We start from the raw sequence: 27,651 nt of genomic DNA, 5'->3' as shown, positions 1-27,651 counted from the left end.
TTACGATGATATTACCATTCTCTGATTGTCCACTAGGGGCCAGTATCAAGCAACAAACGTTTAAAAGGAGCCTCGCATATAAAATCCAGACCAGTGTTGCACATTGAGTTCTCATATTTTGTGTGTTCTTTTAATAATAGAACCTAGATATCCATAAATGCCTGATGCCACAGCACTCCATCCATACTTCCAAAACGTCATTCTACCATTGGAAAGCCTTAAATAATTTAGGCTAGCAGTAGTATTTAGAGACACCCGGTTACTGACACCAGGCTGACACTGTCACTGAACCTAGTTGAGCACATGATCTCAGAACACCAGCCAAAAACAAGGCATAAGACACAAACTGCAGCATGATGAATCAATTGTCAGTGTCTGTATAATAACAAATATATATCTAAATAATATGAAAGATAAAGCTCACAGCTAGCATGGCTAAGGCACAGATCAAATGGCTACTAAAATGTATTGCAGGGACACAGGTATTGGTTGTTCTTAAAAGGTCCCAAATTACAGCAAATGTTATTGGAAATGCCAAACTGGGTGAACTGCAGATGGTAGTTCAGTGACCTTGGATATCTTAGAGGGCACTTATAAATAAAAATTCTATTATTATTATTATTATTATTATGTACCTGGTGTGCGGTTCTCTTTTTTCACTACATTAAAAGTGTCTCCTCAAATGTCTGTGTAAAGGGGAGGGATTTATCAGAAGCCTGCAGCTTTACATAGCCTTCACCAGAAAAACAACAACAACAACAAAAAAAAGGGTCCAATTTTCTGATCCTTGCTGATTGGAAACACCGATTTTACTCTCCGTCCTGTTACAAAGAAAAGCCGTTTTAACATGTATTTTTTGAAAAAACACGGCCTAGTTCTCTCTTTGCTTCACTCCCTCTGCTCTCTGCCTGCTCCTGCCAGCGCTGAACAAAGATAATTACTCAGGAAGCCATTTGGCCAATCAGCTGTGGCCTTACATCCTGTCAGTGGGAGGGTAGCCAGTCACGGCCCAGCTCTGATCATACAGGCCTGAGCGCTGGGTGTAGAGAGGAGAGCCCTCCCTTGTCTAAAGGCTGAGACTGTCCTCCATGTTTCATAAGTATTGACATTACACTTTTCAGCCATGCATCCACAGAGGTAAGCTTTCTGTTTTATTCTCCTTGTCTGACCTTTGACTACTTACGTTGCCTGTTAACAACTGTTCATTTTCAGTTTCTGGATCTACAGTAAAAGGCCTTGGCAAAGGCCTCTCACACAGAAAAACAGGGCAAAGGGGTGGGGGTGGGAGGAGGAGGAGGAGGAGGAGGAGGAAAAGCAGGCTTTTTCTCTCCTCTGCTCTGTCCCTCGCTCCCGAGCTTTGGCCCGTGCATGTCACGTGACCACAGAGCAAACTCGCTCGGCCATTACTCATTGCTGAAGAGGCAAACAAACATCTGGCAAAAGGTGCATTCCCCAGGAACCGCGAGCTGCAGTGGGGATTAGGAGCGAGGCCGTCTCCTGCCCCGCCCCCCCACAACCCCACAACCCCCCACCCCACCCCCTCGCTGCTGGAGTGCAGTTGGGGGAGGGGAGCCCTGCCTGCCTGCCTGCCTGCCTGCCTCCCTGCCTGCCGGGTCTCCTTTGTGAGCTGGCCGCCTGGGCTCATTGTCCTCTTGTGTGTCACTGAGCCTGGCAGAGAAAATGGTGGCATACGAAACAGAAACGGACGAGGAAGCCTAATGTCAGCGAAACTGTGCCTGACACATGCCTCGCAGGTTTCCGAATCCGGTATGCCTTGTCATCCTGTGCAGGCAGAGACGTTTAGTTCATTTAGTCTGCTTTGTTGTTGTTTTTTCTAATCAATGGGTATTAAATCCTCTTTTTTTCCCCTTTATTTGGTTAGTTGGAGTTTGATAAGAGAAGGAGAGACTCAGTAAGAAAGAGTCCGGCACACTTGCGTGTTTAACTTGCCTTCTTATCTCCCCACATCTCTCTGTGCGGTGAATCTGGGGGATCCACTGCGAAAGCACGCGTGACACCAGCGGCGTCTCTCAGACACGGCCGCGCTGCGCGCAACTCGAGGCAGGGCCGACTGTCTCACGCAGAACTGGTTTTCGCGGTGAAAGGTCTTTGACCTTTAGTGTTTGTCCTTTCGGCTGTGTCCCAGAACACACAATGGACGACGACCTGCACTATGTCTTCGGCCCCGGTAACATACTGCTCTATGGGCGGCCCGGCGTTGGTACGTTCTCTCTCTAGCGACTGCATGCTGGGTGACGAGCCGGAATGGCAGAGACGACTGTGCCCTCCCCGATTATGAAAATGCAGATATTACTCCATCATTACTTTGTCTTTATTCCAATACACTTTAATCCTTTGTGATGGCCAGTTTTTCTGTAGGAGAGGTTAATAGTACGTTTTCTTGCTGAACGGATCCCAGCGCTTCTAAGAGGGTTTTTTTTTCTTTTCCTGTCAACGGTACAGACCCACAGTGATTTTAAGCGATAACAAGGCTTTCAGTATGATTGTCTCAAGCCTTTGTCTTGAGTCAAAGAAAAATAAAACATCAAAAGGCCAGAACCATGCTAAGTTCTCTTTATCTCCTTAAACTCTTCTTTTGTTCGACAGTGCTTACAGAGAGAACTCTAAAGAAATAAATAAACAGAAAAATATTTTAAAAAGTTAAAGCATATGATTTTGGTTAAGGTTAAAATGAACCATTGTCTCTGGTTATCTGATAACGTCTTTAGATTTTATGTAGAATCAGAGCATTTCGCTGTGTTCTTGTGTCAGAGAGTGAATTATAAACACTGGATAGTATGGCAGCACCCAGGCACCCAATCAGGTGGTTTTATGTCAGTATCTCAGCCAATTGGAGACACGGAGCTCAGGCAGTGCAGCAGAAAGAGGCCTGTTCTGGAAAATTACACAACCATCTTTGATTCACAAGCACAGGTCACCAAATGGAAAATACATCATCTTTGTACTTTAAGAGAAGGTATGATTATACGTTTCTGGTTATTCTGAAGGACTGTTAGTAAAAGACATTTAGTCTTTATTCATACACTTTCTTTTTTTTTTTCTTCCAAAATTGAAATGAATGCTTTTATATAAGGTGGTTTGTGTGTTGCCTGGAACAGCAGGTGTTGCAAGTCATACGTCTGTCAAGGAAAGCGCGTCAGGATTCGTGTCACTGAAGCCTTCGGGGGAATCCACCGTGTTCTGAGCCCGAGAGCTTTTCAGCGCAGTCGATGAAAGAGAAACAGTCCGGTTATGTTGGGATGTAATATTTGTGTTCTTTGATTACTGCCATGAAGGGCGTTGGGCTTCTCTCCATGTTCTTTTAAATCCCCTTTTTAAGGGCTCTTTCTTGTTGCGGTCCGTCTAACCGCCAAAAAGATTCGCTGGCACATTCGCCTTTAGCTGCATTTGACTTGTTTATGTTTCTGGGGACTGACCTGTGCCGACTGCCTCTGTCTCGCTCGCTCTCCTGTTTACTGTAAAGCTCCCGTGGCGTGGACGTGCCAGATCAGGCCTAGAGGGAGGGGGGAGGGGGACGTTCAGAAGAGCTGTGGGGGAGGGGAAGCACCAGCCATTCTCATTTCCTGTGAGCAGAGAGAGAGAGAGAGAGAGAGAGAGAGAGAGAGAGAGAGAGAGAGAGAGAGAGAGAGAGAAGGGGGGGGGAAAGAGACCTCAGCTCACTCACTCTCTGACCAGTTATCTCCACATTCACAGCCGACTCTCTCCCCATTTCTCCTCTGTCGACGGGCCCTCAGATCGGATGGCCTTTGTTGACAATGAAAGCAGTCGTTTGACTCCTTAGAACATTCTAGAAGACTTTGCCCTTTTTTTCTGGTTTGATTTTTTTTTTTTTTCCTGTGTACGTTTGGTGGAGCTCATTGTGACAGTGTGGCGGGTTTTTTGTTTTTTGTTTTTCCCTGTAGCAGCCCGCGGATCGATTCCAGGACCTGTTCCAGGACCTGTTGTCTTGTTTACGCTGACATTCTCATCTAGATCCTCCTCTACCCAAAGCTGGCAGCCTGGACTTTGTGACCACACCACACCTTTCTCATGCAGGGAGTGAAACTGATGAACAGGCTGGTGGCTTGCACGGCCCGCGTGTGAAAAAGTGATGGCACACGCAGCTTCACCATAGGCCAGCAGGGAAAGGCCCCAAAGGCCTGCCAAGACATGACTTCTTTGCTTTCCTCTCGGGCGTTTCCGAATCACGTTTTGTGGTAATCACCCCCTACACCAGCAAAAGCCCACCTGGTTGGTGGTGCTTCTATCAGCCAGAACACTTAACACGCCATCTGGACTGTTGAGGCCTACTTGTAATCAGGTGAGTTGTGGTCCTTGACGTGGACAATGTGTTGTGGCCTTTTCCTTTGTCCAGCCGACTCTCACTAGCTGTCTTTTCGTTGGAACTGCATGAGAAGTGTTAGTGGTGTTTGAGTGCTTTCAGCTCCCTTTACCTAGTCCTGCTCTGCCACTGAAACAAAGGGAGCGTGTCGGCCCCGATGCATTCCTCCAGCGTCGCCTGACACGCCCTCTCATTCCACAGTCGAAAGGACGCTACTTTTCTAACGCCGGTTTCTCGTCCCGTGGCGTGACGGGTGCCTTTGTCTGCCGCCATGCTAATTCCAGCTTATACCTTTCGGATCTTCGTGGCAAAAGAAAGGCCCGGGGAGGATTGGGTTTCAGCTCCGGTTTCGGCTGTCATGCTAATGGTGCGCCGCTGAGGAGCACGGCACGGCGAGACCCTCGGTTCTTTATCCTTCCTGCAGTCTGGTTCCTCTGCCTGTCATTTACCCATGTGCCTTCCTAGGGAGCACCTCTGCTTTACCCCAACTCCCCCTCCCGGTGGTTAAGCTTGTATTTGTTGGTCCTACCTCTGTGGACATGCCAGCTGGTGGCTAAATGAGACCTAAGCTGCCTGGCCTGTTCCCCATTGTGGCCGGAAGAGACGAGTGAAGCTAAAGCTCTGGAGGAGCCGCGTCGGCCATGACGCCCACAGCCCCCTTTCCTCCCCCGCTCAGCGAAACCACAGGCCGTGCACTCTGGGCAGATAACCGGGCCCTGTCTTTGTCTTTCTTTATCTTTCTTTTGGGGGAGGCGGGGGAGCTGTTTGAATGGATTAAGAATTCTGCAAATGCTGTTCATTCTCACTTTCAATGTTTTACTACTGTGCTTGATGCCCCCCGCTAACGGCAAAAGGGTCTGCCAGTGGCTGGTGGTCTTCGGCTTTTAGTGCGGTCGAGTCCTCTCATCACTCGGCTGTGTAATGGGAATAACGCATTGAAGCAGTTAGCAGATGGAGCCCAGTCGGCTAGGAGACGCTTGAACTTTAGAGTAAGCCTCACGAAGGCGACTGGCCCAGCGGGGACACAAGGGGGTCACCAGGGAATTGCCCTTATTTTGCTGCTGTCGGGAGCATCGGCACTCCCGTGTCTGCGCACAATACCTCACAAGTGACCGAAATGAAGAAGACCCTCGCACGGTGCTAGCACAAGCTGGCGTAGCGAGCTGCTGTACTAAACAACAACAAACCTCTTGGGATTCAGTTGCATCACCTTGGGTTTCTATCCGAGGAGCAAACCTTGTGAGACTCGTCCTGACCTTCTCACACTGTTTTTGTCTCTCTAATGTTCCCTGTCTCAACTCCCTTTGTCTTTTCTTGCACTAGTTTGGCTGAGGAGGAGATTAAGACAGAGTCCGATGTAGGTGAAGGGATGGAGGTATCAATACCACCTAAGGGTAAGTTTGATGTCATGTGCCATTTCCCTGCTATATAATTCAATAAATCAGTTTGAATTTGTATGGGAGTACAGGAGGAAAATATCCTTCTTGAAATAAAAAGTCTTAGCGATACCCGTTGGCGAGCGGGACGTTGTCACCGGGTTTTGACAAGGCCGCACAGTCGGGCCTCTCGAGTGCAAGATGGGTGTTCGTTTCTGCTTTTTATGTGTAATGGCCGTTTTCATGCCGAGTCATTAAAAATTCCCTTCGTCACTGTGCCAAGTCCCTGATCTAGGATCAGCAGAGTCTGCGCTGGCTGCTCAAAAGCGGAAGGCCCCCAGCCCACCTCACTCCTCGAATGGACACTCACCTTCTGACACGTCTCCCAGTGCCATCAAGAAGAAAAAGAAACCCGGATTAGTCACCAACAACAACAAAGACCAGGTAGAGGCCAGCCTAACTAAAAACACCGGATATTCCCGTTTTGTATTAGCTTCTGTTAAAAACTGTGATAAACGAATTATCATACTGAGTGATGGTATGGTAGTTTGCTTTAGTCTTGCACAAATACCTGGAGGAGCACTGTTTGCATCCAGAGTGTGATTTCTCCGGACACTGTAGTTTAATTGTAGTTGTTCAAAGCTCTGCTCTTGAACGTATGACCGATTTTTAAAGAAAGGAAGGACAGTTTAGCTAAGCACTACGTCTTCTGATTTACTTTAGATTGAGGCTTTATAGATGATTGGTGTTGATCTGCTTTATCACTCAGGTTGATCCTAGCTCAGTATGTTAGCATTATTAAGAATGAATTGTATGTACTGCAGTTGCGTTGGTGTGCTGTTTGTAGCTTTTGTAAATATCATGCAAGATACCAATTGCAGAACAGTAGAACATGAAAAGGTATAACCAAATATATTTTCATGTAGTTTTTTCTACAGAATGTAGTTTTGGACATTTAAAAATATCATGTAGTTTTTGAAAATTCTAAATATTTTATAATATTCATGGGTGTAATATTTAAAATGATCCAAATTGTTCTAAACCGAACTGTTTTAGTATGCCGTTTTTGGGGTTGTCCATCGTCTGGTTCATAACGATATGCAATATTTCGGTTTTTGACGCAGGCAGTGTCTGTAATTGGTATCTGTAGCTTTGTGAGGAAAGCAGTCAACCCTCCTCCTGGAGAGAGCTATCGGTGCTCCCGGCCCGGCACTGCACCGGAACGCTCCAGAACAACACTCTCCGCGTCACCTGCGGTTCCTGACCTTTGAACTTCTTACCGCGCGTCTCTCCAGCGCGAGGGTTGTCTGCCCCTCGCTTGTGCCTGTACTTGACTGCGCGTGCTCTTGTTGACTTTTGCAGAAGCCTTGCTACTTCTTTCCCCTGCCGTCCTGTGGCGTGTGTTTTATTTGACCCCTCCCCCTCCCCCTGCCCCTGTCTCTCTTGCCTGCGTTTCAGTGTGAGCTAAGACATGGTCCCTTTTACTATGCCAAGCAGCCAGCACTCACCACAGACCCTGTTGATGTTGTGCCGCAGGACGGGAGGAACGACTTCTACTGCTGGGTGTGCCACCGCGAGGGCCAGGTGCTCTGCTGTGAGCTCTGCCCGCGCGTCTACCACGCCAAGTGCCTCAAACTGGCCGCAGAGCCCGAGGGCGACTGGTTCTGTCCTGAGTGTGAGGTACCCGGTGGGAAGGAGTGAGGTGTTAGGGTTCAGGGCACACGGTTGCAGCACAGAGCACTGGCTTGTGCTAGTGTGCGAGGTGATTAGTAATGATGCGACACCTTGGACGCGAGTCTGTCGAGATGTCAGGACTTGCCATGTTCTTACCAACCTTCCATAACCAGTTCTGCTGGTTTCGCATATAAACTTGCTAACTTGCTAAATTAGTGGAGACTTCAGCTAGATGCAGTGGAAACGTTGAATGCTTCCACAGAATCTATACATAGCTTACTAACGCAAATTCTTACATTTCCACTGTCATCGTAGGTACGTTTTGGATCTGTGAAACCATTCTATCAGCAGAATAATTCTTAAACCTTGACCGTAATGCCACAACGGACATATGATAGAGTTCCCACTGCATACATGTCCTAGCTTTGCTTTTGCTGCCTCAGACTGCAGCTGCTTAAAACAGTAGCCAGTGTACGTTAGGCGCAAAGATGCTGTCTAAAAGGCTCCAACTCTTTGTTTCAGAAAATAACTGTAGCAGAGTGCATTGAGACGCAGAGCAAAGCCATGACCATGCTGAACCTGGAACAGCTGTCCTACCTGTTGAAGTTCGCGCTGCAGAAAATAAAGCAGCCCGGGGTAAGCTTTCACACCCAGGAGCGATCTTCTCTTTATTTACCGCACGCTAGATAGTTCTCCATGTTGATCTTCCCTTTGCTTTGTATTGAAGTGACCTATGGCTTTAGTCTTTATAATGAATATGAGCAGGTATAGTTGGAAGACGTTTGTGAAGTCTACAGAACTACCTGCAGGTCTGCACAACTGAAATGTGATCAGATCTTCTAAATCACAGTAATAACAAGCCAAAACAATCGTTACCTGTGCTTCACAATACACTGCCATGGCAATGTGAGAATAAGATGCACTGTAGGTCAATGGGAATGATAGAATACATTTGAATAAAATTTTCAGAAGCTAGCAAGACCAGAAAGAGTTATAAATGGATTTCTAAAGATTATGACCGTCAACTGGAAGAAATTCAGCACTATTAGTGCTCTGTGTAGGAGTCACCGTCCCCCAGAGCACATGTGCCATAGAAACCCATACCGAGAACAGAGATCCCAGTAATGCAGGGAAAGATCTTCCCTGCATACGCAAACATTTGTAGTCTTCAGGCTACAATAAAAACAACACAGAACAGCAAAGAGGAAACTACTGTGGGGAAAAGAAAGGTTAACTTTATGATAAATGTACCTAGCATAATACTACATGTATAATGCCGTAGACCACATCAAACCCTCATCCCAGCTGTGGAACGTGAGGGAGGGAGTTTACTGGGATGATGGCGGGAGATTACTGGGATGATGGAGGGAGTATAATGGGATGATGGAGGGAGTATACTGGGATGATGGATGGAGTTTACTGGGATGATGGATGGAGTTTACTGGGATGATGGAGTGAGTATACTGGGATGATGGATGGAGTTTACTGGGATGATGGAGGGAGTTTACTGGGATGATGGAGGGAGATTACTGGGATGATGGAGGGAGTATACTGGGATGATGGAGGGAGTATACAGGGATGATGGAGGGAATATACTGGGATGATGGAGGGAGTATACTGGGATGATGGAGGGAGTTTACTGGGATGATGGAGGGAGTTTACTGGGATGATGGAGGGAGTATACTGGGATGATGGAGGGAGTATACTGGGATGATGGAGGGAGTATAATGGGATGATGGAGGGAGTATACTGGGATGATGGAGGGAGTTTACTGGGATGATGGAGGGAGATTACTGGGATGATGGAGGGAGTATAATGGGATGATGGATGGAGTTTACTGGGATGATGGATGGAGTTTACTGGGATGATGGAGTGAGTATACTGGGATGATGGATGGAGTTTACTGGGATGATGGAGGGAGTTTACTGGGATGATGGAGGGAGATTACTGGGATGATGGAGGGAGTATACTGCGATGATGGATGGAGTATACAGGGATGATGGAGGGAGTATACTGGGATGATGGAGGGAATATACTGGGATGATGGAGGGAGTATACTGGGATGATGGAGGGAGTATAATGGGATGATAGAGGGAGTATACTGGGATGATGGAGGGAGTTTACTGGGATGATGGAGGGAGTATACTGGGATGATGGAGGGAGTTTACTGGGATGATGGAGGGAGTATACTGGGATGATGGAGGGAGTATAATGGGATGATGGAGGGAGTTTACTGGGATGATGGAGGGAGTTTACTGGGATGATGGAGGGAGTATACTGGGATGATGGAGGGAGTTTACTGGGATGATGGAGGGAGATTACTGGGATGATGGAGGGAGTATACTGGGATGATGGATGGAGTATACAGGGATGATGGAGGGAGTATACTGGGATGATGGAGGGAGTTTACTGGGATGATGGAGGGAGTATACTGGGATGATGACATGTGGCTGCTTTACTCCATGTGGCCTGGACTGACTGGTTATTCTTGAGAGCTGATTGAATTTCAAGCTGTAGGAGGAAACTGTCGCAGCTCATCAGCGCGCCTGTCTCTGATCTGAAACTCCAAAGACATCGGTTGATGCAGCAAAACACTAATCCCAAAACACAAGGCTGAATTACCAGCAGAGAGGCTGAAACAGAAGGAACCATGAGTTTTCCAATGGCCAAACCTTAGTCCAGGCTGTCGCTCTGTGGCAATTCTGTGGCATGATCTGTTCAAGTAGGCTGTTCAAGGAAGTCGTCCCAAAAGTGGACCCAAACAGTTCTGTAGAGAGCAATATGCCACAGTACACCAGGAACAGCTGTAAATGACTGGAATATATACCACAGTGCAGCAGGAACAGCTGTAAATGACTGGAATATATACCACAGTGCAGCAGGAACAGCTGTAAATGACTGGAATATATACCACAGTGCAGCAGGAACAGCTGTAAATGACTGGAATATATACCACAGTGCAGCAGGAACAGCTGTAAATGACTGGAATATATACCACAGTGCAGCAGGAACAGCTGTAAATGACTGGAATATATACCACAGTGCAGCAGGAACAGCTGTAAATGACTGGTCAGCTGCTAAAGCGTTTGGTTGAAGTTATTGCCACTTTAAACACTAGTTAGTAAATATAAGGCTTCACATGAACATTTTTTTCCATGAACATGACTGCGCAAAATGTTGTGTTTGTTCTTTGTTAAATAAGTCTTATATAAGGCTTGTTTGGCTCAATTGAACTCTATGGCTTAGGAATGTAGGATGAAGGTGTTAACAAATGTTTTCTTGCAATTTCTGTTGGCATACAGAGGAGTATCTTTGTCCTGGCCTTGATAAAAACCCATTGTGATTTGGGGAATATTATTATTATTATTATTATTATTATTATTATTATTAATATACTTATGCATAATTTCCGATGTGTAGACGGAGCCCTTCCAGAAGCCTGTATCTCTGGAGCAGCATCCAGACTATGCAGAGTACATCTTCCATCCCATGGACCTTTGCACCTTAGAGAAGGTAACTCAAAGCTTCACTTGCACAAGCGCAGTGGGCCAAACACCTCCATGGACAGGCATGTATACTCTGCTCTATATCTGCACTGAGCCAGCAAACCGACGCATGCTGTGATATTCCGCAGAATATCAAGAAGAAGATGTACGGGTGCACAGAGGCCTTTTTGGCCGATGTGAAATGGATCCTGCACAACTGTATTATCTACAACGGAGGTCAGTTAAGACGGAAAACTTCGGCATTTGATTTTGTGTCCCAAGCCATGTGCTTGGCCCCATGGTCCCATGGGCCAGTGGCGGCCCCTGGAGGCCAAAGTAATACTTGAAAATATAGTGGAAATATACTTGATTTATTTAAAAATATATATATTTAAAAAAGAGGCATCTCTCTTCTCTGACTTCCTGCTCTGGATGCTGGACTTCCTGCCAGAACGGAGGCCAACAGCAGCTCAGTGTCTCACACGCAGCTAAAACTGTGACTGTACATGTCACCTTTGACCTATTTCCTCCTTTAATATAGTGATTTGAGCTGGTAACAGAATTTCACATTTCCAAAATTTACACACACACACACACACACACACACATATGAATATTATGAACACAAACTACACACATAAAGTGGAATAGACTGAGGACTATTTTTGCCTTTCGAGGTTTTAATGAAAATAGTGCCCCCCACCCCCCCAATCTTTTGTTTCTCTGGTGAAACTGGCTCTTCTCTAAAATGTAGTACAGCACACTTTATTAGAAGTCCTCACCACTAACTTTTATAAATGTCTCTTTTTCAGGGAATCATAAACTGACCGCAACAGCAAAAGTTATTGTCAAGATCTGTGAGCATGAAGTGAGTATCACACATTGAGAGTGGCCTAATGACACATTTATTGTAGCGTACAGGGAAGTCCACTGTACTTGCAGTCTATCAGACACTTTCTTCATGTTTCTATCTGCAGATGAATGAAATTGAAGTTTGTCCGGAGTGCTACCTGTCAGCTTGCCAAAAGAGGGACAACTGGTTCTGTGAACCCTGTGTAAGTAGATCGGCCTTTTCAGCCCTTTTATGGACCAGTACACTGAACTTCCTCTGGGACTGAATTACAAGGACAGTGTCATTTAAAGTCTTTTGACTATTTAATGAATGTAAATTGAGAATTAAAGATGATGACTTTGCGTGTGTGTGTGTGTGTGTGTGTGTGTGTGTGTGTGTGTGTGTGTGTGTGTGTGCGCGTGTGTGTGTGTGTGTGTGGGGGGGGGGGTTAAGTCCCAGCCCCATCCACTGGTGTGGGCTAAACTGAAAGGTTTCCCTTTCTGGCCTGCTAAAGCCCTGCGGGATAAAGATGGCCAGGTGGACGCTCGCTTCTTTGGCCAGCATGACAGGTGAGCTCGCCGTGATCTCTGCCCACAGATCACCCACTGTGGTCTCTGCCCACAGATCACCCACTGTGGTCTCTGCCCACAGATCACCCGCTGTGGTCTCTTCCCACAGATCACCCGCTGTAGTGTCTACACACAGATCACCCGCTGTGGTCTCTGCCCACAGAACATCGGCTGTAGTGTCTACACACAGATCACCCGCTGTAGTGTCTACACGCAGATCACCCGCTGTAGTGTCTACACACAGATCACCCGCTGTGGTCTCTTCCCACAGATCACCCGCTGTAGTGTCTACACACAGATCACCTGCTGTAGTGTCTACACACAGATCACCCACTGTGGTCTCTGCCCACAGATCGCCCACTGTAGTGTCTACACACAGATCACCCGTTGTGGTCTGTGCCCACAGAACACCGGCTGTAGTGTCTACACACAGATCACCCGCTGTGGTCTCTGCCCACAGAACACGCACTGTAGTCTCTGCACATACAGATCAACAGCTGTGGTCTCTCCACGCAGATCACCTGCTTTGATCTCTGCCCACAGACCACCCTCTGTTGTCTCTGTACACAGCTCAGACCATAAATCCCCCAGCTCCCACACTGTGGTCTCTGCACACAGTTCTACACACAGCTCACCCACTGTGGTCTCTGCACACAGTTCTACACACAGCTCACTCGCTGCACACCAAACACATTGTTTAAACTCAAGTTCAAAAATAATACAAACTTAACTGATATGTAGTGATCATTGTGCTTCGGAAAACCCAGCCCAGACTTAGCAAAGGCACGGAGACTAGGATTCTGTCTGAAAACTTGACATCACTCAACTTGATGAAATCTTTGGGGTTTTTTTTTATTTCAGAGCTTGGGTGCCGATTAATAACTGCTACCTGATGTCAAAAGAGATCCCCTTTTCCGTAAAGAAGACGAAAAGCATCTTCAACAGCGCCATGCAAGAGATGGAAGTCTATGTGGAAAACGTGCGCAAGAAATATGGAATTTTCAACTATGCCCCGTTCAGAACGCCCTACACGCCCAACAACCAGTTTCAGATGCTCCTGGACCCAGGCAACCCCAGGAAGGGCACGGCTATGCAGGACAAGCAGGAGAAAATCAAGTTCAACTTCGACATGACCGCGTCTCCCAAAATGCTCCTCGGCAAGAGTATGATGCCTGCAGGGGCGGGACGTCGGATCTCTTTGACGGACATGCCCAGGTCTCCGATGAGCACCAACTCCTCGGTGCACACGGGGTCGGACCTCGAGCAGGAGGCTTCGGAGCGAGGAACAAGAATGCCTTCTAGTCACTACAGCGCGGGAGAAGATTCGATGGACTTCACAGGTACGCAAAGCTGCGGTTTTGTGAATGCGTATGTTGACCTTTGGTCAGCGGGACTTAGATTGGTGCTCGATGGGGTACTGTCCATCTCACATGGAATATCAATGGATGGTTCCATTGCCTTTCTTGGTCATAGCTTCCCCTGGATCTCTGAAGACCTCAGGCAGCCCCAAGCCCTTCGTGCCAGTAGCTGTTAAACAGGAACGGAGTCAGGCCACTGGCAGCATCCTCAACCTCAATCTTGGTGAGTCTTACAAAAACCGCTGCATGTCCTGACATGTCCTGCCACCTGGGGTCATTTTTCTTTAGGGCCATGACCCCACTGGGGCGCGTATGCCGAGTTCAGTAATGCTTATGTGTGGCCATATCCACACTGTAAAAAGGGTTACACAAAGTAGAGCTGGTAAAATGACACCAAGATCACCAGAAAATAGTCCAGCAGTGCAGTTCAGGGTTTGTGGTCGCGTCTGACGTCCGCATTCTGCTCCCAGACCGTGTCAAAGCAGAGATGGACCTGAAGGAACTGAGCGAGAGCGTACAGCAGCAGCAGTCGCAGCAGCAAGGGGCTTCCATGCTGCTCACCTCACCCAAGAAACCCACCAGGAGCCTGGACAAGACCATCGAGAGCTGCAAGGCCCAGCTAGGTAAGAGCCCCACGCCTGACGGCCCTTCCTCATGTTCACGGCTCACCCTCTAACCCTGTGTTTGAGCACCACGCAACGGGCTTTGCTTTCTGATCCAAAACTGCGCAGGCATTCATGAGATCTCAGAAGACGTGTACAGGGGCGTGGAGCACAGCGACTCGGACGACTCGGACAAGTCCGACTCCAGCGACAGTGAGGACGCCAGCGAAGAGGAGCATGGCCCGAAGAACGGCAACCACGACAACGGCGTCCATAAAGAATCCAAAAAGAGGCCCAGGTCTCTGTCCTCTCAGCCGCAGGATGGCAAGGGCCTGTCTCTGGTCGCGGCAGACAAGGCAGCCTCCGAACCACCGGCGAAAAAGAAGCAACCCACTGGCATGCTGGAGAAGGAGTCCCAGGAGAAGGCCAGGACAAGCCCACAGCAGCAGCCCCAGAGAGAGAGGCTCTCTGCTGGGCAGGAGGTCAAGGCCGCCGGGGACCTGGAAGGAGACTCGGACTCTGACAGGGAGCTGGTGATCGATCTCGGTGAGGACCACGGAGGACGAGAGAGGAAGAAACCAAAGGCACCATCGGCTCTGAGCTCTGCAGCCAAAGACCCGGTGGCCATCAAACCTGAAGGTACCCGGTTCCTCTCTCTGTCCTGTATTGCAGTTGGTGGAGGTGTAATGTGTTTACTTCAGTGGTTCATACTTCAGTTCTCTCCTATTTCCTCTCTTCCGTTCTGCCATCTCTGTTCAGGAAAAGCTGCCAGCGCGTCTGTCTCTTCATTCCCAGCTCTCTCCTCCTCGCCTTCCAATCCCAGCGCGAAGGACTCGGCCCAGCCTGTCATCAAGCCTCCAAACAGCACGCCCGTCCAGCCGTCCACCTCCACCAACGCAACCCCCGATGCTGCCCCATCAGGCGTGCCAGTGGCCCCTTCCACAACCACCCCTAACTCCGCCCCACCCTCCTCTGCTGTGAAGAAACAGCGCCCTCTGCTGCCCAAGGAGGCGGCGCAGCCTGGCCAGCCGACCGTGGTTTGGACCCAGGCCGGGAGCAAGTTCCAGACATCGTCTCAGAAGTGGCATCTGCAGAAGGTCCAGAGACAGCAGCAGCAGGGTGGACAGTCCGCCTCCCAGCCTCAAACCCAGCCCCAGAGCCCAGCGGCACCTGGCAACTCTAGCACCCGCTACCAGACCAGGCAATCTGTGAAAGGTAACGAAACCATTACCTGTGACATGTATCCCCACCCTGCCCCACACCGAGCTGACTTTCCCATGGGGTTCTCCCACAGTTCTTTGCACTATTGCTTGAAGCTGCAAGGCCACGTCTTTCTCACTATTACACTGTTACGAGGAGGCTTCTTTCCGGCTGTCACAGACTTTTGGAGTCTGCGACACAGAGTGGACAAAGCTACATAAGAGGGAAACCTTCAAAAACAGATTAGGTTATCATGGCTGAAACTGAATGTAAAGGTCACTTTTTGCGAAGCGTTTGTATAGTGATTTGGACCCAGAGTGACTGTTCTGTTTTCGCCAGCCGTCCAGCAGAAAGACCCCTCATCTGGTTCCTCCAACTCCGCCCTGGCTGGAGACTTCCTCGCCCCACCTGCCTCTGCGGACGTAGCCGCTGATATAGCCAAGTACACCTCAAAAGTAAGTCAGCACAAACAGCCATGCTCTAATGCACGCTGATGACCCAGTGTCGCGGAGGAGAGTTCTGTGATGCCTCACTGTTATGTCCATGTGCTACATCCTCAGGACTTAAATATGTCTGTTTATTCTATATAATAATATACTATGTAGTATATATAATATACAATTACATTTCAACATATTTTTTGAATTGTTGGAGTTATTTTATCTCCTTCATTTTTGTAGATGATGGATGCAATTAAAGGAACAATGACCGAGATCTACAACGACCTTTCGAAAAGCACAACAGGAAACACTATTGCTGAGGTGTGACTCCCTTTGCCATCTAGTTCTGCTGGTTACGGTACAAAAAGAAGGAATTGAATGTATCTAATTTACACAACTAGACAAAAAATGCATTAAACTAGTAGACTAGACTTAGATTTTTCATTAGACTGTTTCTTCAGAATGTGAATCTGTTTGATGGTTTGTGCTCTTCTCTGATAAGATGCAGTAACTCATTGCTTTAACACAGATCCGAAGGTTACGGATCGAGATTGAGAAGCTACAGTGGCTACATCAGCAAGAGCTTTCGGAAATGAAACATAATTTGGGTAAAGTGTGTGTGTGTGCGTGTGCGTGTGCGTGTGCGTGTGTTTACACATACGCGCATGCAAATTCACAGCACGGTGGTTTCATTGCACGTGTCTGTGTGCAGAGCTGACCATGGCGGAGATGAGGCAGAGTCTGGAACAGGAACGAGAGCGGCTGGTGTCAGAGGTGAGAAAGCAGATGGAGGGAGAGAAGCAGCAGGCTGTGGATGAGACCAAGAAGAAGCAGTGGTGCGCCAACTGCAAGAAGGAAGCCATTTTCTACTGCTGCTGGAACACCAGCTACTGCGACTACCCCTGCCAGCAGGCCCACTGGCCCGAACACATGAAGTCCTGCACACAGTCAGGTATGCAGCATGCAGACAAAAACACACACACACACACACACACACACACACACAGACACATGCATTGGCAGCAAGATTACCATTTGCCAAGATCGCTCAAATATATTGCTCGCATATCACAACTTCCGTTCACCGATGGCTTCTCTACCCCACGTGTACATTTAGCCACCACTCATATTTACCAAAGCCCAAACCCCCATGTCTCTCTCATTCTCCCACAGCCACGGCTTCTCACCAAGAACCAGAGGAGGACGCGTCTACAGCTCCAGCTGCCAAGCACACGGGCCAGTCGCCGAAACCTCAGCTTTCCCCCCCAGGCAGCGTGCCCACGCACAAAACCCCCTCCCCGACAGCGGACAACACCAGGGCCAGCGCCGCCGTCTCAGTCTCCTAACCAGAGCACTACACGCGTTATTATTACATCTCTTCTGCGGAGTTCCTCAAAAGGTTACGGGCTTGATAGCCGGGGTGGAACCAAGGGTCATTCTGGATCGGGGTCTTGTTTCTTTTCTCACCCTCTTTTCAAAGTTCTGGTTACAAAGACATTTGAAATCTACACTCCTTTCAAGCCTAGTTCACTACAGTTGAGGCAGTTGAGGACATAAGATGGTGCTTGATGTTGTTTGTGGTTTTTTTTGTGTACATTATTGACTGTCATTTAATGTTTGTTTTTTTTTTAATCTACACATGATTTTGTACAAAGGCCGAAACAAACTTTCATATGAAATATGCAAAGATAATACTGTTTTTGTACACACAGGTGAGTTTTGTATAGTGCAAAAGTAAATGAATTTGTCTGCTCAGTCATTTTTTTCTTTAATGTGATCCCTGCACTTATAGGTACCTCTGGAAATTTGGAGATTACTTTATACTATGAGGTTTTGGCATTTGTGAACATGTTGTGGGTTTACTCATTCACAGCCTGTTATGAAATTCTTGTTAGTTCATGTTTTTTGTCACTACATCTCCCAGGAAGACTCTTTAAAACTCTACATAGCCTTCTTAGTGATACAAATGATCAAGAATGTTTGTGTGACTTAAAGCTGAGGAATAACTGAGCTATTAAGGACATATTTCATTTCAACTTTTATGTTTTTATGTCTTGCCACTCCTTGTTTACATATTGTAAATAACAAAAAAGAACGCCGCTATCTGTAAGAAAAATTAAATCAACTTTCCTCTGAATTTTTTAAACCCTTGTGAGTCTTGTACCTTTTAAAAAATCCTCTGCAAAGGGCCCCAAAATTTGAGTGGCACGCCAAAGATCAAGAGTAATGGTCAGAGAAAAAAAAATGGACTCCCTAGTCTACATGCCCTGCAGACAAGGAAATGTTTGTGCAAGTTTATGAACTGACTGTAAAATTAATTCAGCCATTACCTACATTTGATTGCCACTTTTCCTGGAAATAGACCATCCTCTAGCGGTAAGCCTTTTCGAACACCAGCCACAATTTAATTTAGGCTATATTTAAACTGACTGACTGACAGACACGTTCTTTTGAATGTGATTCGGTCAAAAATCTACTCAAAGAGTAGCAGAGAGCTAAATTATTTTCTAAACTAAAATATCCAGACATTTGTAAAAACGTGTCAAAATAGATAGCATCTAGCTGTTGCCGGCGCAAAACAAGAGCACGACTCGACCGCGGCTGTGACTGCCCAGCCCGTTTATTGAAAGCGCAAGGCCGTCGCTGCGTTAGTGCACATTGTTTAGCACGTTCCGTCTTCGCCGAGGCTTTTAATTTGTCGGGCGCTCCCTCTTTTTCCCCCACAATCCTTCGGACCCAGAGCCCTGCGTCGTGACGTCAACATTTGTCGAACAAATCGACGCAAAATCACAGAAGAAGGAGCGCCGGCAAAGAGGAGGTAGTGCGTTGTTCAACTTCATCGATGTCCGTAACATGCGTGTAAACGTGTCCAAAACGGCCGCGGTAGCGAGTACGTGTGGTAAGGTAAAACGACACTCGTTATCGTGGCTGGAGCGAGGTGCAGGGGAGGTCTGTGGGCCGCGGTACGGGCCGGCTGGGTGTTGCTGCCATCGCCGTCCAGCTGGCCGGAGGGGTGGGGACAAAGCGCGAGCGCGGATAATGGCACGTGCGCCTGGCTTACTTTTATAACGGATTGACGCCTCAAAATAATAATAGTACTAGTGATAACCATTAATTAATTGATGAATTTGTGTCCGTCGCCGTTGGATCGGTTTGGTTTTTTTTTTTTTTGCTGTTTAACGTGGTAAACCTTGGCGTGTAGGAGGAGGGGGGGGGAAGCTAGCTAACCGGTTAGCGCCGTTATTCGCGCAGCTCGACGGCTAGCGTTAGCGGTTAGCTCGCTACAGTCTGCGGGATTAGCCCGCTAGCGTTATCGGTTAGCTCGCTACAGTCTGCGGGATTAGCCCGCTAGCGTTAGCGGTTAGCTCGCTACAGTCTGCGGGATTAGCCCGCTATCGTTAGCGGTTAGCTCGCTACAGTCTGCGGGATTAGCCCGCTAGCGTTAGCGGTTAGCTCGCTACAGTCTGCGGGATTAGCCCGCTAGCGGGTATCTGACCTTACTTCCCGTCTTTACTGCTAAGAATAAAACGGCTGCCTCGGTTCTTTTGTCACTGTTTGGAAATTCGGCACCTAGCTATACTGGGTCGAAAACGACTTGGCTGGTTAGCTACCTTTTAAGGGCTATTTAAATGCGCAGTTTCGTTTTTTATCCGGCGTTAACGGTTTATTCTTGCTAGGCATGCTAACCTAACCAACGCGCAGTTCCGAGTGTTCTCTGCTGCTGGTGGTTAGGATTTAGCTAGCTACTTAAATCTAACCAGGGTTGTGTTGAACAGCAGGTAAGATGTGGGAATGTTTTTCACCGTTACTTTAAATAGCTCATTCAGCCGGAACCTAATCAGGTTCATCAGGTAGACTGTCGGTTTTTAATGGACACCTACAACGATTGCATCTATTGTGACTGAATGTGTCGCCCTCAGAAATTGGGTTCTGAACGATCGATTTCAAGTGTACAAGTGGTTTGACATTGCAGTTCAGCAATATGATATTCTGTCTGTTTGTTTCTCCACCTCTATTATTTCACTGTAAACCTCCAGATACATCCATAACTTGTCAGTCAAGATACTGGTACCAAATAACCTCTAATGAGTTGGTTAATACGCCATTGTTTGCTCTGCAATTCTAGGACATGGCTGTAAATGTATATTCCACCTCAGTCACAAGTGACAACCTGAGCCGCCATGATATGCTCGCATGGATCAATGAATCTTTACAGATGAACCTCACCAAGATCGAGCTGCTATGTTCGGGTGGGTGGTCATTTCTCGCCATCTAGTAGCATGCATATGAGTTCATAAATTCTTTTTTCGTGAATGTTCATTTAGAATGTCTAAAGCATCTTAAATGTGAAAGTGAAAATTCGAAGGGTTTAATCTTGATTTACCCTGCAGGTGCGGCCTATTGTCAGTTCATGGACATGCTCTTCCCTGGCTGTGTGCCTTTAAAGAAAGTAAAATTTTCAGCCAAGTTAGAGCATGAGTACATTCACAATTTTAAGCTATTGCAAGCTGGCTTCAAGAAAATGGGTGTTGACAAAGTAAGTTACTCTTGACCTTTATTCTTAACCGTATTGTTTCAATTGTAATGATAGCGGAAGAAATAATCCGAACGTTGTGATGTTGAGGGCCTTATCGAGTTGCCAGCCCATCAGACTCATCTTTAGAAATCTCAAGTGGTCCACTTTTTGTGTGTAGCACTCTTTGTACTTGATGGTGTCTATTGATTCCAAGTTTTTCTACTCTAATGTGGGCCTACATGTCTGTGCAGTGATAGTGATGCTAGCTAGTGGGCCAACTCTTCTACTGCAGTGTGGCAAATTGTTTACCTTTTGAATTGGTGTCTGCCAGATCGATCACAAGTAAAAAGAGTCTTGTATTTGTTTTAGGCATTTGGCACAGGAGCTGGAGGCCTATAAAGCGTCAAAGACCAAGAATCACAGTACAGAATTGACTTTGATAGCTGGGAAGCCAATCTGAGGGAGTTTTTCAGTGTAGTCCTGTAGTACTTGTACACAGATCAGTTGTATGTATAATAAGTTAGAATGTAGGAAAGACATTGACCTCGTATCTGCTACAGTGGTGTAAAATGCATCTGAATTAAGGCACTCATCATTTTCTCTTCATGTGGTGTTCAGGTTTTGGCATTTGATTTGATACCTTTGTTTTTTGTGATGGATCCTTTATTTATTGTGGTCCACTTTCCCCTACCCTAGATCATCCCAGTCGACAAGTTGATAAAGGGCAAGTTCCAGGACAACTTTGAGTTTGTTCAGTGGTTTAAGAAGTTCTTCGATGCAAACTACGACGGCAAGGAGTACGACCCAGTGGAGGCACGGCAGGGCCAGGACACCATGCCTGTGCCCAACCCTTCCATGTCTGCCCTCAACAAGCCCAAGAAAATCTTGAACACAGGTCGGTGGTTTGGATGGGGGTTTAGTGTGAAAATATCAGATAAGATCTTCACTTGCTAATACTGTTAATAATTAGAGTATGGACATTTACATGCATTTTCAGAGGGCTTGCTTACAAACATCCGAATCCTCTAGCTTGCATACGTTCTCCAGCTGTATCAGTAATGGTTGTGTTAATATCCTGTGACTTTGCTCCAGTTCATTCTGTCAGCACAGCAGCCCTACATCTCATGCTCACCGCTCTCACTTAACAAAGCCAGCTGCAGTCATTAGGCTTGTGCAAGATCAGATCATCAACACAATATTTCTTATAAGAATATCATGGAATGGAATGTTGCACTTTCATAGAATCATAATTTCATGCTGTGTATAGTAACATGAGTAATACAGTTAAAATTGATAATTATTCAAAAATGTTGATGTATTTGTTTTATGGCTTAGTGCCTACACCTGAATTGTTTGTGTGTATATTTTGCATTATTCTGCCTATACAAGCACTTCCAATTTGAGGCATTACTGTATCAAGTGAACTACCACAACATTGGAAAGTTACATGATGATGTTTGATGTTGGTTACTGTTCTAAGCATAACTGCTGTAAGATGGTCACAGTCTGCACCTGGGGATTCAGTGGAGGTTTTTGGTTGGTCACCTGGGTGGCAGTACTATGATCATGAGTATAGCTGTGCCTCAGGTTTACCTTAGAAGTAGGAAGATTGTTTTACTCTGTCCCTTTTTAAAAAAACTGAATATTTCTCTCCTGAGCACTTGAACTTTGGTGATTATCATCAGGAAACTTGCAGCTTCTTCCTGTTGGCTGTTAAAGCCAAGCTAATATCTGATTTCATTGAAATCAAAAATTATTTATTTATTTTTGATTATAATGAAATGTAAGTTTCAGCCTCCCCTGGAGAAGTCTGAAACATGCTTACCAAAATTAAACATATTTTAGCATGTTGGCTTAATATCATTTCATGGACCCCCCCCCCAAAAATAAATAAATAAATAAATAAAAATAAAAAACCCAGAAGTTTGAAATAAGTTTAACATTTCTTAGCAGTGTCGCAACTAACATTCCTACTTTTTTTTTTTTTTTTTAAGCATGTTCTTGCCTTATAAACCATTTGTCAGCAGTTAACAGGTGGTGGTGCATGTTTACTATAAATACAAGAAAATGTTTATGGGTCCTGAATGTGAGGGAGTAAAGTGGGGCAGAATGGCTATGGTTAATTATGAGAAGAATGAGGTTCGTAATTCCTTTACAAAAGTCAGCCTTTAGGATAAACCTTAAGGGTCTGCCAAGTTTGAAGAAACTGCCGGTGACCTCAGAATTGGAGAATGTTCGAGTCACGAGTCTGTGCAACCTGTGATTAGCCACCCATGAAACAAGGGCACTGTGGAAGAGTCCTAGACGTGCAGATATTTCAGCATGGGCTCTTTTAGAGCAGCTCATACGAGCCACAGTCGATGAATCTCAGCACTGAGGCTGCAGAATTGGGTCTCCCCGGCCAAAACTGCAGCTTGTCATGTCTAGAGTTTTTTTTTTTTTTTTTTTTTTTTTTTTTTTTTTTTTTACAAATGTAAACCTATCTGATATGTTGCTCTCTTAACAAAAATTGTTTTTAGCAAAGAATGAAATAATCAGCTGGTATCAATACAGAGTAGCACAAGTAGAAATAGAAAAATACCTTAACTAATGCATAGCTTGCTTCAAGAAAGGGGAAGAGGGTGCAGGCTTTGTTGTGAAAATGTAGTCCATAGTTCATGATTTCCCTTCCCTAATTTATACTGAAACAGTCATTTTGAATCACTGGATAAAGGACACTATTGAAGGTTTTTTGCTCTGTTAAACTGTACCTGATCTATTATATTTAAATGACATCTCTGATTTGGACCACTTTAACACTACCTGTAGATCTAATATGGTTGGTGTTTTACAATCTAGCATATTTTAATTAGCCTTTATTTTCTTCTACCTAAATCATGCAAAATAGTTTTTTTTACTTATGTATCTATTGTTGACTTGTTCCCCTTCAGCACCACAGAGGGCAGCTGTTGCCAAGGTAACACCCAAGATGGCGCCCAGCTCTGGACGAAGACCAGGTGCCGGTGGGGATGACGAGAAAGCAGAACTTATCCAGGAGGTGCTTTCGTTCGTCTGGTAGTTTGGCTCTTGCGTTGGCGGTCGTGCTGACCAGGAGGAGTTTCTCTTACAGTCTGTTTCTGCCCCCTCAGGTTAACCTGCTGAAGTCTACAATCCAGGACATGGAGAAGGAGCGGGATTTCTATTTTGGCAAGCTGAGGAACATAGAGTTGATCTGTCAAGAGAAGGAGAGCGAGGGAGACCCCACCTTGCAGAGGATCGTGGATATTCTCTATGCCACAGACGTGAGTTCAGGGCCACGTTAGTGTTCGCAGCTGTGTTCTTTGTTGCCAGTTTTCAAAATAGCTGCATGAAATCACGAATAATGCATTAATATTTCAGGATTATTAAATTACTATAAAATAATTCAATGGCAGCAAGCATTTCTAATGACTCAAGATTAATGGGCATATAGTAATAAATATAGCATATTTAAGATTTTAATGGCATTTGTTGTACCTGCAGTTTATATAATGTTGTGGGATTTTTCTTTTGTGTCCTGCAAGTTTGTCCATGGGGTTAGCCCAGACTAAGAGACATCTTGACCAGACGCACTCTGGAACTGACGTTCAATTCCACAGAAACAAAAACTCCTCTCTCATAGTCCATCTCGCCGTCTGTCTGTCACTCCTTTAGGAGGGCTTTGTCATACCGGATGCTGAATCGGAGGACCAGGAGGAGTTCTAATGTCCCCGGCGGGAGCCGGTCCTGTCCCCGCATCACCCCCCCCCCCCCCTTCCCCTACACGTTCACACTTCTCCCGCTGTCCTAGAAACGCCTCCCAGATCATGTTATGCATTTGGACTCCGAATGAACTCTGTATGGAAAATCGTTTGGGCTGCATACAGAGCTGAAGTTTTGAAGACCCTCGTCTGACGACCCCCTTCGCGAACAGCACAAGACGGCAGTCGAAAGCAGACTCGTTCGACTGCGAGGAGACGGACCTTTCTCGCCGCAGAGACTTAGCATCGTGTTCAGTTCCTTCTTCTTCTGTTGCTTGTTCCTGCAGCTGTAGCAGGACGTGCAGACGTATGCATCATGTTAAACATTGCCTCCATGTCTTGACACTTTGGTTGCTATTGTTTGAACAGAGGGCGTGTCGCCACTGTTTCCCTTGACAAAGGGGTGCTTTCACACTAATATTATGCTAATAATGTTTCACCCCGTTAAGAGTTAATTTTCTTTCTTTGTTTTTTTTTGGTTCGTTTGTGCGCGTTTTCCTCTCTCCACAAAATCGCATCAGTTTTTACCCTTGATCGAGAAGTAAATTGGCGAACGAAAAGAAAAGTTCTTTTAGCAGACCTTGCAAATTGAATCGCCCCATTTTCTTGGGTGTTTGCGCTGCTTGTTTTAGACCTTGTCGATTCAGTTAGAGGCCAGCAGCGGTCAGCCTGTCTCCAGCTCTGAGCCTGTGGCTGTGCCTTAGAGAGAGTGGAGGGAGACCCAGTCCCGTGTCCATCAGCTTTGTCTTTGTCTCACCAGTGTAGAAAACAACAACTTTTGTTCATGGTCCAGAAGTCAGTTTTGCTGTTCATTCACCAACGTTCCAAATTGTCCACAAACTGCAGTTGTCATCGGTAATGTAACCCTAAATTGGACTTTATCCTGGCTTGTCTTGTTGTGGGAGACTTCTTGTGATGCACATGGTACTGAGACCTCGAGGGCATACTAGCAAAAGCATCCTTCATGCCTTTTAATAATTTTAAAATAATTTAAAGTTTGTAGTCATTTTTGGATTGTTTTAAAGGCAGTCAGTTAATTGCTAAGGCCAAAATATGAAGTGAGAGACAGAGGTTTCTCTCTCCTGGGCTTTCAGTGTTGATACCGATGGCTCAGATTATTTAAAAAAAAAAAAAAGTGTATGTATAATATATATATATACATATATATATATACATATATATATATATATATTTTACACACACACTGCATTTTCATTTTCTGCCGGGATACACCTCTTTGTTCGATTTCCGTGTTTGCAAATTCACATTAATTACAGTTAAAGCCATGCATGGAATTTTCTGATGATATTGTTTTGCCTCCAAAATGAATGTGAGAATCAGTTGGTCTGAGAATCAATGTTCTAGGTACAGACCTCGAGCCTTACTTTACTTTTGCAATTTTAGTTTAGGTTTGTGTTTTGTTTTTTTATTTTTTTTATTTTCTTAAAGGCACCATAGGTAGCGTTTGCCTCAAACCCATGACATATTACATTTGAGTAGTATTTGCATAGAATGTAACATTTTCAAAAATATCTGGTCCCAGTTCTTGTGACTGCCTTTGGGGTTCCAGTTTGGGTTAAATCATGTAGTTTCACTGTGATTTAAGCCAATCCATGGGCTACATTTGAATCAGATAATTAAAAAAAACATCTAGTAAATTGATGTTGGTGTGAGAGATTAAAACAAAATATATATACCATAAATCATGCTGTTTTGATTCTTTTTTTCTGTATGTTTCAAATCCATCTTTGACCTTACATCAAATGTCTTCTGCTTTTTAAGTGTTTTGTTGCCTTTAGATGCATAATTAATCCTACTTTATTAATTTATGTTATATAATGTGGAATGTGTCTTAGTTCAGAAACTGTCCTGATGATTTCTAATCACTGTGCAAACTGTTTCTTTGTATTTCAGCTGTCTCAAGTAGCAGTAATGTCCTACCTGCAACTCTGGTATTCTTCTCTGGTTATTCGGATGGTTCCATTTCTGATCCTAAGATTGAAACACTCTAAACGCATGGGTTCGGTGTCCCAAAAGCCTTGCATTTTTGCAGATGCTTTACCAGTAGTCGGTGCTTCAAAAAAACATTGACTGATTCTTTTGCACCGCTGAATAAACATTTGTTTACTGAAGCTTTTCATTAATTGAAGTGACATTCAACACACATGATGTAGCGTAGATATCTCCTGATCATCTTAATGCTGTAGTGCTTTTGGGAACCTAGGTCATGTTCCTTCAAGTGTCTGATAAAGGGGCTTCGATCATTACACTCCAGAGAGTGCTGTATAATGGAAGTAGCAATCAAATTTACAAATAGAATGTCCTTGAACATTATACATCACTGATCTGATGAAGACCAGGTTTTCACTTTCTTGTGTGGTAAATTGTTCCTTGTGATGGTAAAAACTACTGTTTCATGAGAGTAAAGACTGGAAAAGGCCGATATATTATGCAGTGGTGTTTTTTTTTCCCCCTCAGTCTCTCACTGTTTGCTCTCCTGTGGCCTTCCAGAACAATCTACAGAGATTGATTTTACACTGTGGGCCCAGAGCCACTTGTACTCTCTCCATCTGCATTTATTGTTTCAGACTGTCTCTATCCTTGTTTTTGTACGTTCAGGGTGTGTGGTTTTCTTTTTTTTAATTGTATTTGCCAGGGTCAGTTTCTTACAAATAAAACAGTATTACATGTGTTGACTGCTGCTTATGGTCTGTTATTTCCATTCTTCCTGTAATCTTATGTTCACTACAGTACAAGCGTGTTGTTATTGCATTAATACATTAATTCATGCATTGTGCTTCGCTTACTTCCCTTGTCAGCCTTCTCATTGCATCACAAGGATTCAGGATGCTTTTTGGAATGGCAGCTGATTCCGTAACCATGGTTACCCAGCTTCTAGAACTCCTTAAAAGCAGGTGATGGAACCTAAAGGCTCTATAATGTGTCTTCTTTAGTCGTGGACGCAAACAGTGGTAGCCACTCCACAATGAACGTAGTAAAGGAAGTATCTGGCACCTGGTGAGACTTATGTTGATTCATCACTTCCATGCGCTCACATTATCTGTCCACAAAAAGGGAACAGAATAAGCAGATAAATGTTATGGCATTTAACGTTTAGAGAAATCGATGTATTTTCGTCCTTAAAACATTTCAGGCTATGTTGAGCTCAGGAGGGAATGTGTCTTCAGGGGTTGTGTCAAATTGTTTTCAGGCCTGGAGCTGCTGGAGCGAAGCAGAAGCGAGCCACCGTCCAAGTAACGTGATGCGCATCTGATGCTATGCTCTGGGAGCGAGATATTCAGCTAATAATATGTCTCTGCTTTGACATAAGGGCATGATTCAGGCTAATCGTCCGGCGCTTTGTTTTCCACGCCTCAGCAGAGCAAGCCAGACGCCTCAGCAGAGGAGGAGAAGTGGGCGCAGGGCCGAGTGGAGGACCAGATCAACTATCAGCACCTCAGAAGCATCCAGACCATGTTCCAGGAGGCCGACAAGGATG

General features: G+C 45.6%; 2 protein-coding genes across 10 annotated transcripts; both read left to right on the top strand.

Annotated features, from left to right (window-relative positions):
- Window positions 1-984: 984 nt before the first annotated feature.
- prkcbp1l (protein kinase C binding protein 1, like) lies at window positions 985-18,024 on the top strand. Of its 7 annotated transcripts, none has more exons than XM_027008413.3 (20): window positions 985-1,137; window positions 5,666-5,736; window positions 6,002-6,162; window positions 7,255-7,398; window positions 7,915-8,028; window positions 10,813-10,905; window positions 11,027-11,114; window positions 11,690-11,745; window positions 11,855-11,932; window positions 12,163-12,278; window positions 13,140-13,618; window positions 13,752-13,859; window positions 14,107-14,259; window positions 14,368-14,877; window positions 14,998-15,453; window positions 15,778-15,893; window positions 16,119-16,199; window positions 16,408-16,486; window positions 16,591-16,830; window positions 17,052-18,024. In XM_027008413.3, exons 1-20 carry the CDS (start codon window positions 1,124-1,126, stop codon window positions 17,222-17,224), a joined length of 3,330 nt encoding a protein of 1,109 aa, XP_026864214.2. In that variant the 5' UTR covers window positions 985-1,123; the 3' UTR covers window positions 17,225-18,024. The 7 variants fall into 7 exon arrangements, with proteins under 7 accessions (XP_026864214.2, XP_026864211.2, XP_081562975.1 ...); XM_027008410.3 differs by having other exon boundaries at window positions 7,177-7,398; XM_027008411.3 differs by lacking the exon at window positions 985-1,137 and adding an exon at window positions 2,915-2,977.
- A 520-nt stretch (window positions 18,025-18,544) lies between these two features.
- Window positions 18,545-26,848, top strand: mapre1b (microtubule-associated protein, RP/EB family, member 1b). 3 transcript variants are annotated; one of them, XM_027008436.3, is made up of 7 exons: window positions 18,545-18,696; window positions 20,005-20,128; window positions 20,270-20,415; window positions 21,091-21,289; window positions 23,325-23,431; window positions 23,523-23,675; window positions 24,067-26,848. In XM_027008436.3, the coding sequence occupies exons 2-7, from the start codon at window positions 20,008-20,010 to the stop codon at window positions 24,115-24,117; spliced, it is 777 nt and encodes a 258-aa protein (XP_026864237.2). In that variant the 5' UTR covers window positions 18,545-18,696; window positions 20,005-20,007; the 3' UTR covers window positions 24,118-26,848. The 3 variants fall into 3 exon arrangements, with proteins under 3 accessions (XP_026864237.2, XP_026864235.2, XP_026864238.2); XM_027008434.3 differs by having other exon boundaries at window positions 18,688-18,782; XM_027008437.3 differs by lacking the exon at window positions 18,545-18,696 and adding an exon at window positions 18,708-18,777.
- The last annotated feature ends 803 nt before the right edge of the window (window positions 26,849-27,651 follow it).

This window comes from Electrophorus electricus, chromosome 24 (assembly GCF_041902795.1).
Source record: "Electrophorus electricus isolate QZ-2024a chromosome 24, ASM4190279v1, whole genome shotgun sequence".
In the NCBI taxonomy this organism is placed as follows: domain Eukaryota; kingdom Metazoa; phylum Chordata; class Actinopteri; order Gymnotiformes; family Gymnotidae; genus Electrophorus; species Electrophorus electricus.
The sequence above is the reverse complement of the archived record's forward strand: the minus strand, read 5'-3'. Positions and strand labels throughout refer to the sequence as shown.

Coding starts and splice junctions, on each gene's coding strand:
- prkcbp1l (XM_027008409.3), top strand. CDS start 2,943: ATGGAAAATACATCATCTTTGTACTTTAAGAGAAG. Junction 11,746..11,854: donor TCAAGATCTGTGAGCATGAA/GTGAGTATCACA, acceptor TTCTATCTGCAG/ATGAATGAAATTGAAGTTTG. Junction 11,933..12,162: donor ACTGGTTCTGTGAACCCTGT/GTAAGTAGATCG, acceptor GGGGGGGTTAAG/TCCCAGCCCCATCCACTGGT.
- mapre1b (XM_027008434.3), top strand. CDS start 18,732: ATGCGTGTAAACGTGTCCAAAACGGCCGCGGTAGCGAGTACGTGTGGT. Junction 20,416..21,090: donor AGAAAATGGGTGTTGACAAA/GTAAGTTACTCT, acceptor CCCCTACCCTAG/ATCATCCCAGTCGACAAGTT. Junction 21,290..23,324: donor CAAGAAAATCTTGAACACAG/GTCGGTGGTTTG, acceptor GTTCCCCTTCAG/CACCACAGAGGGCAGCTGTT.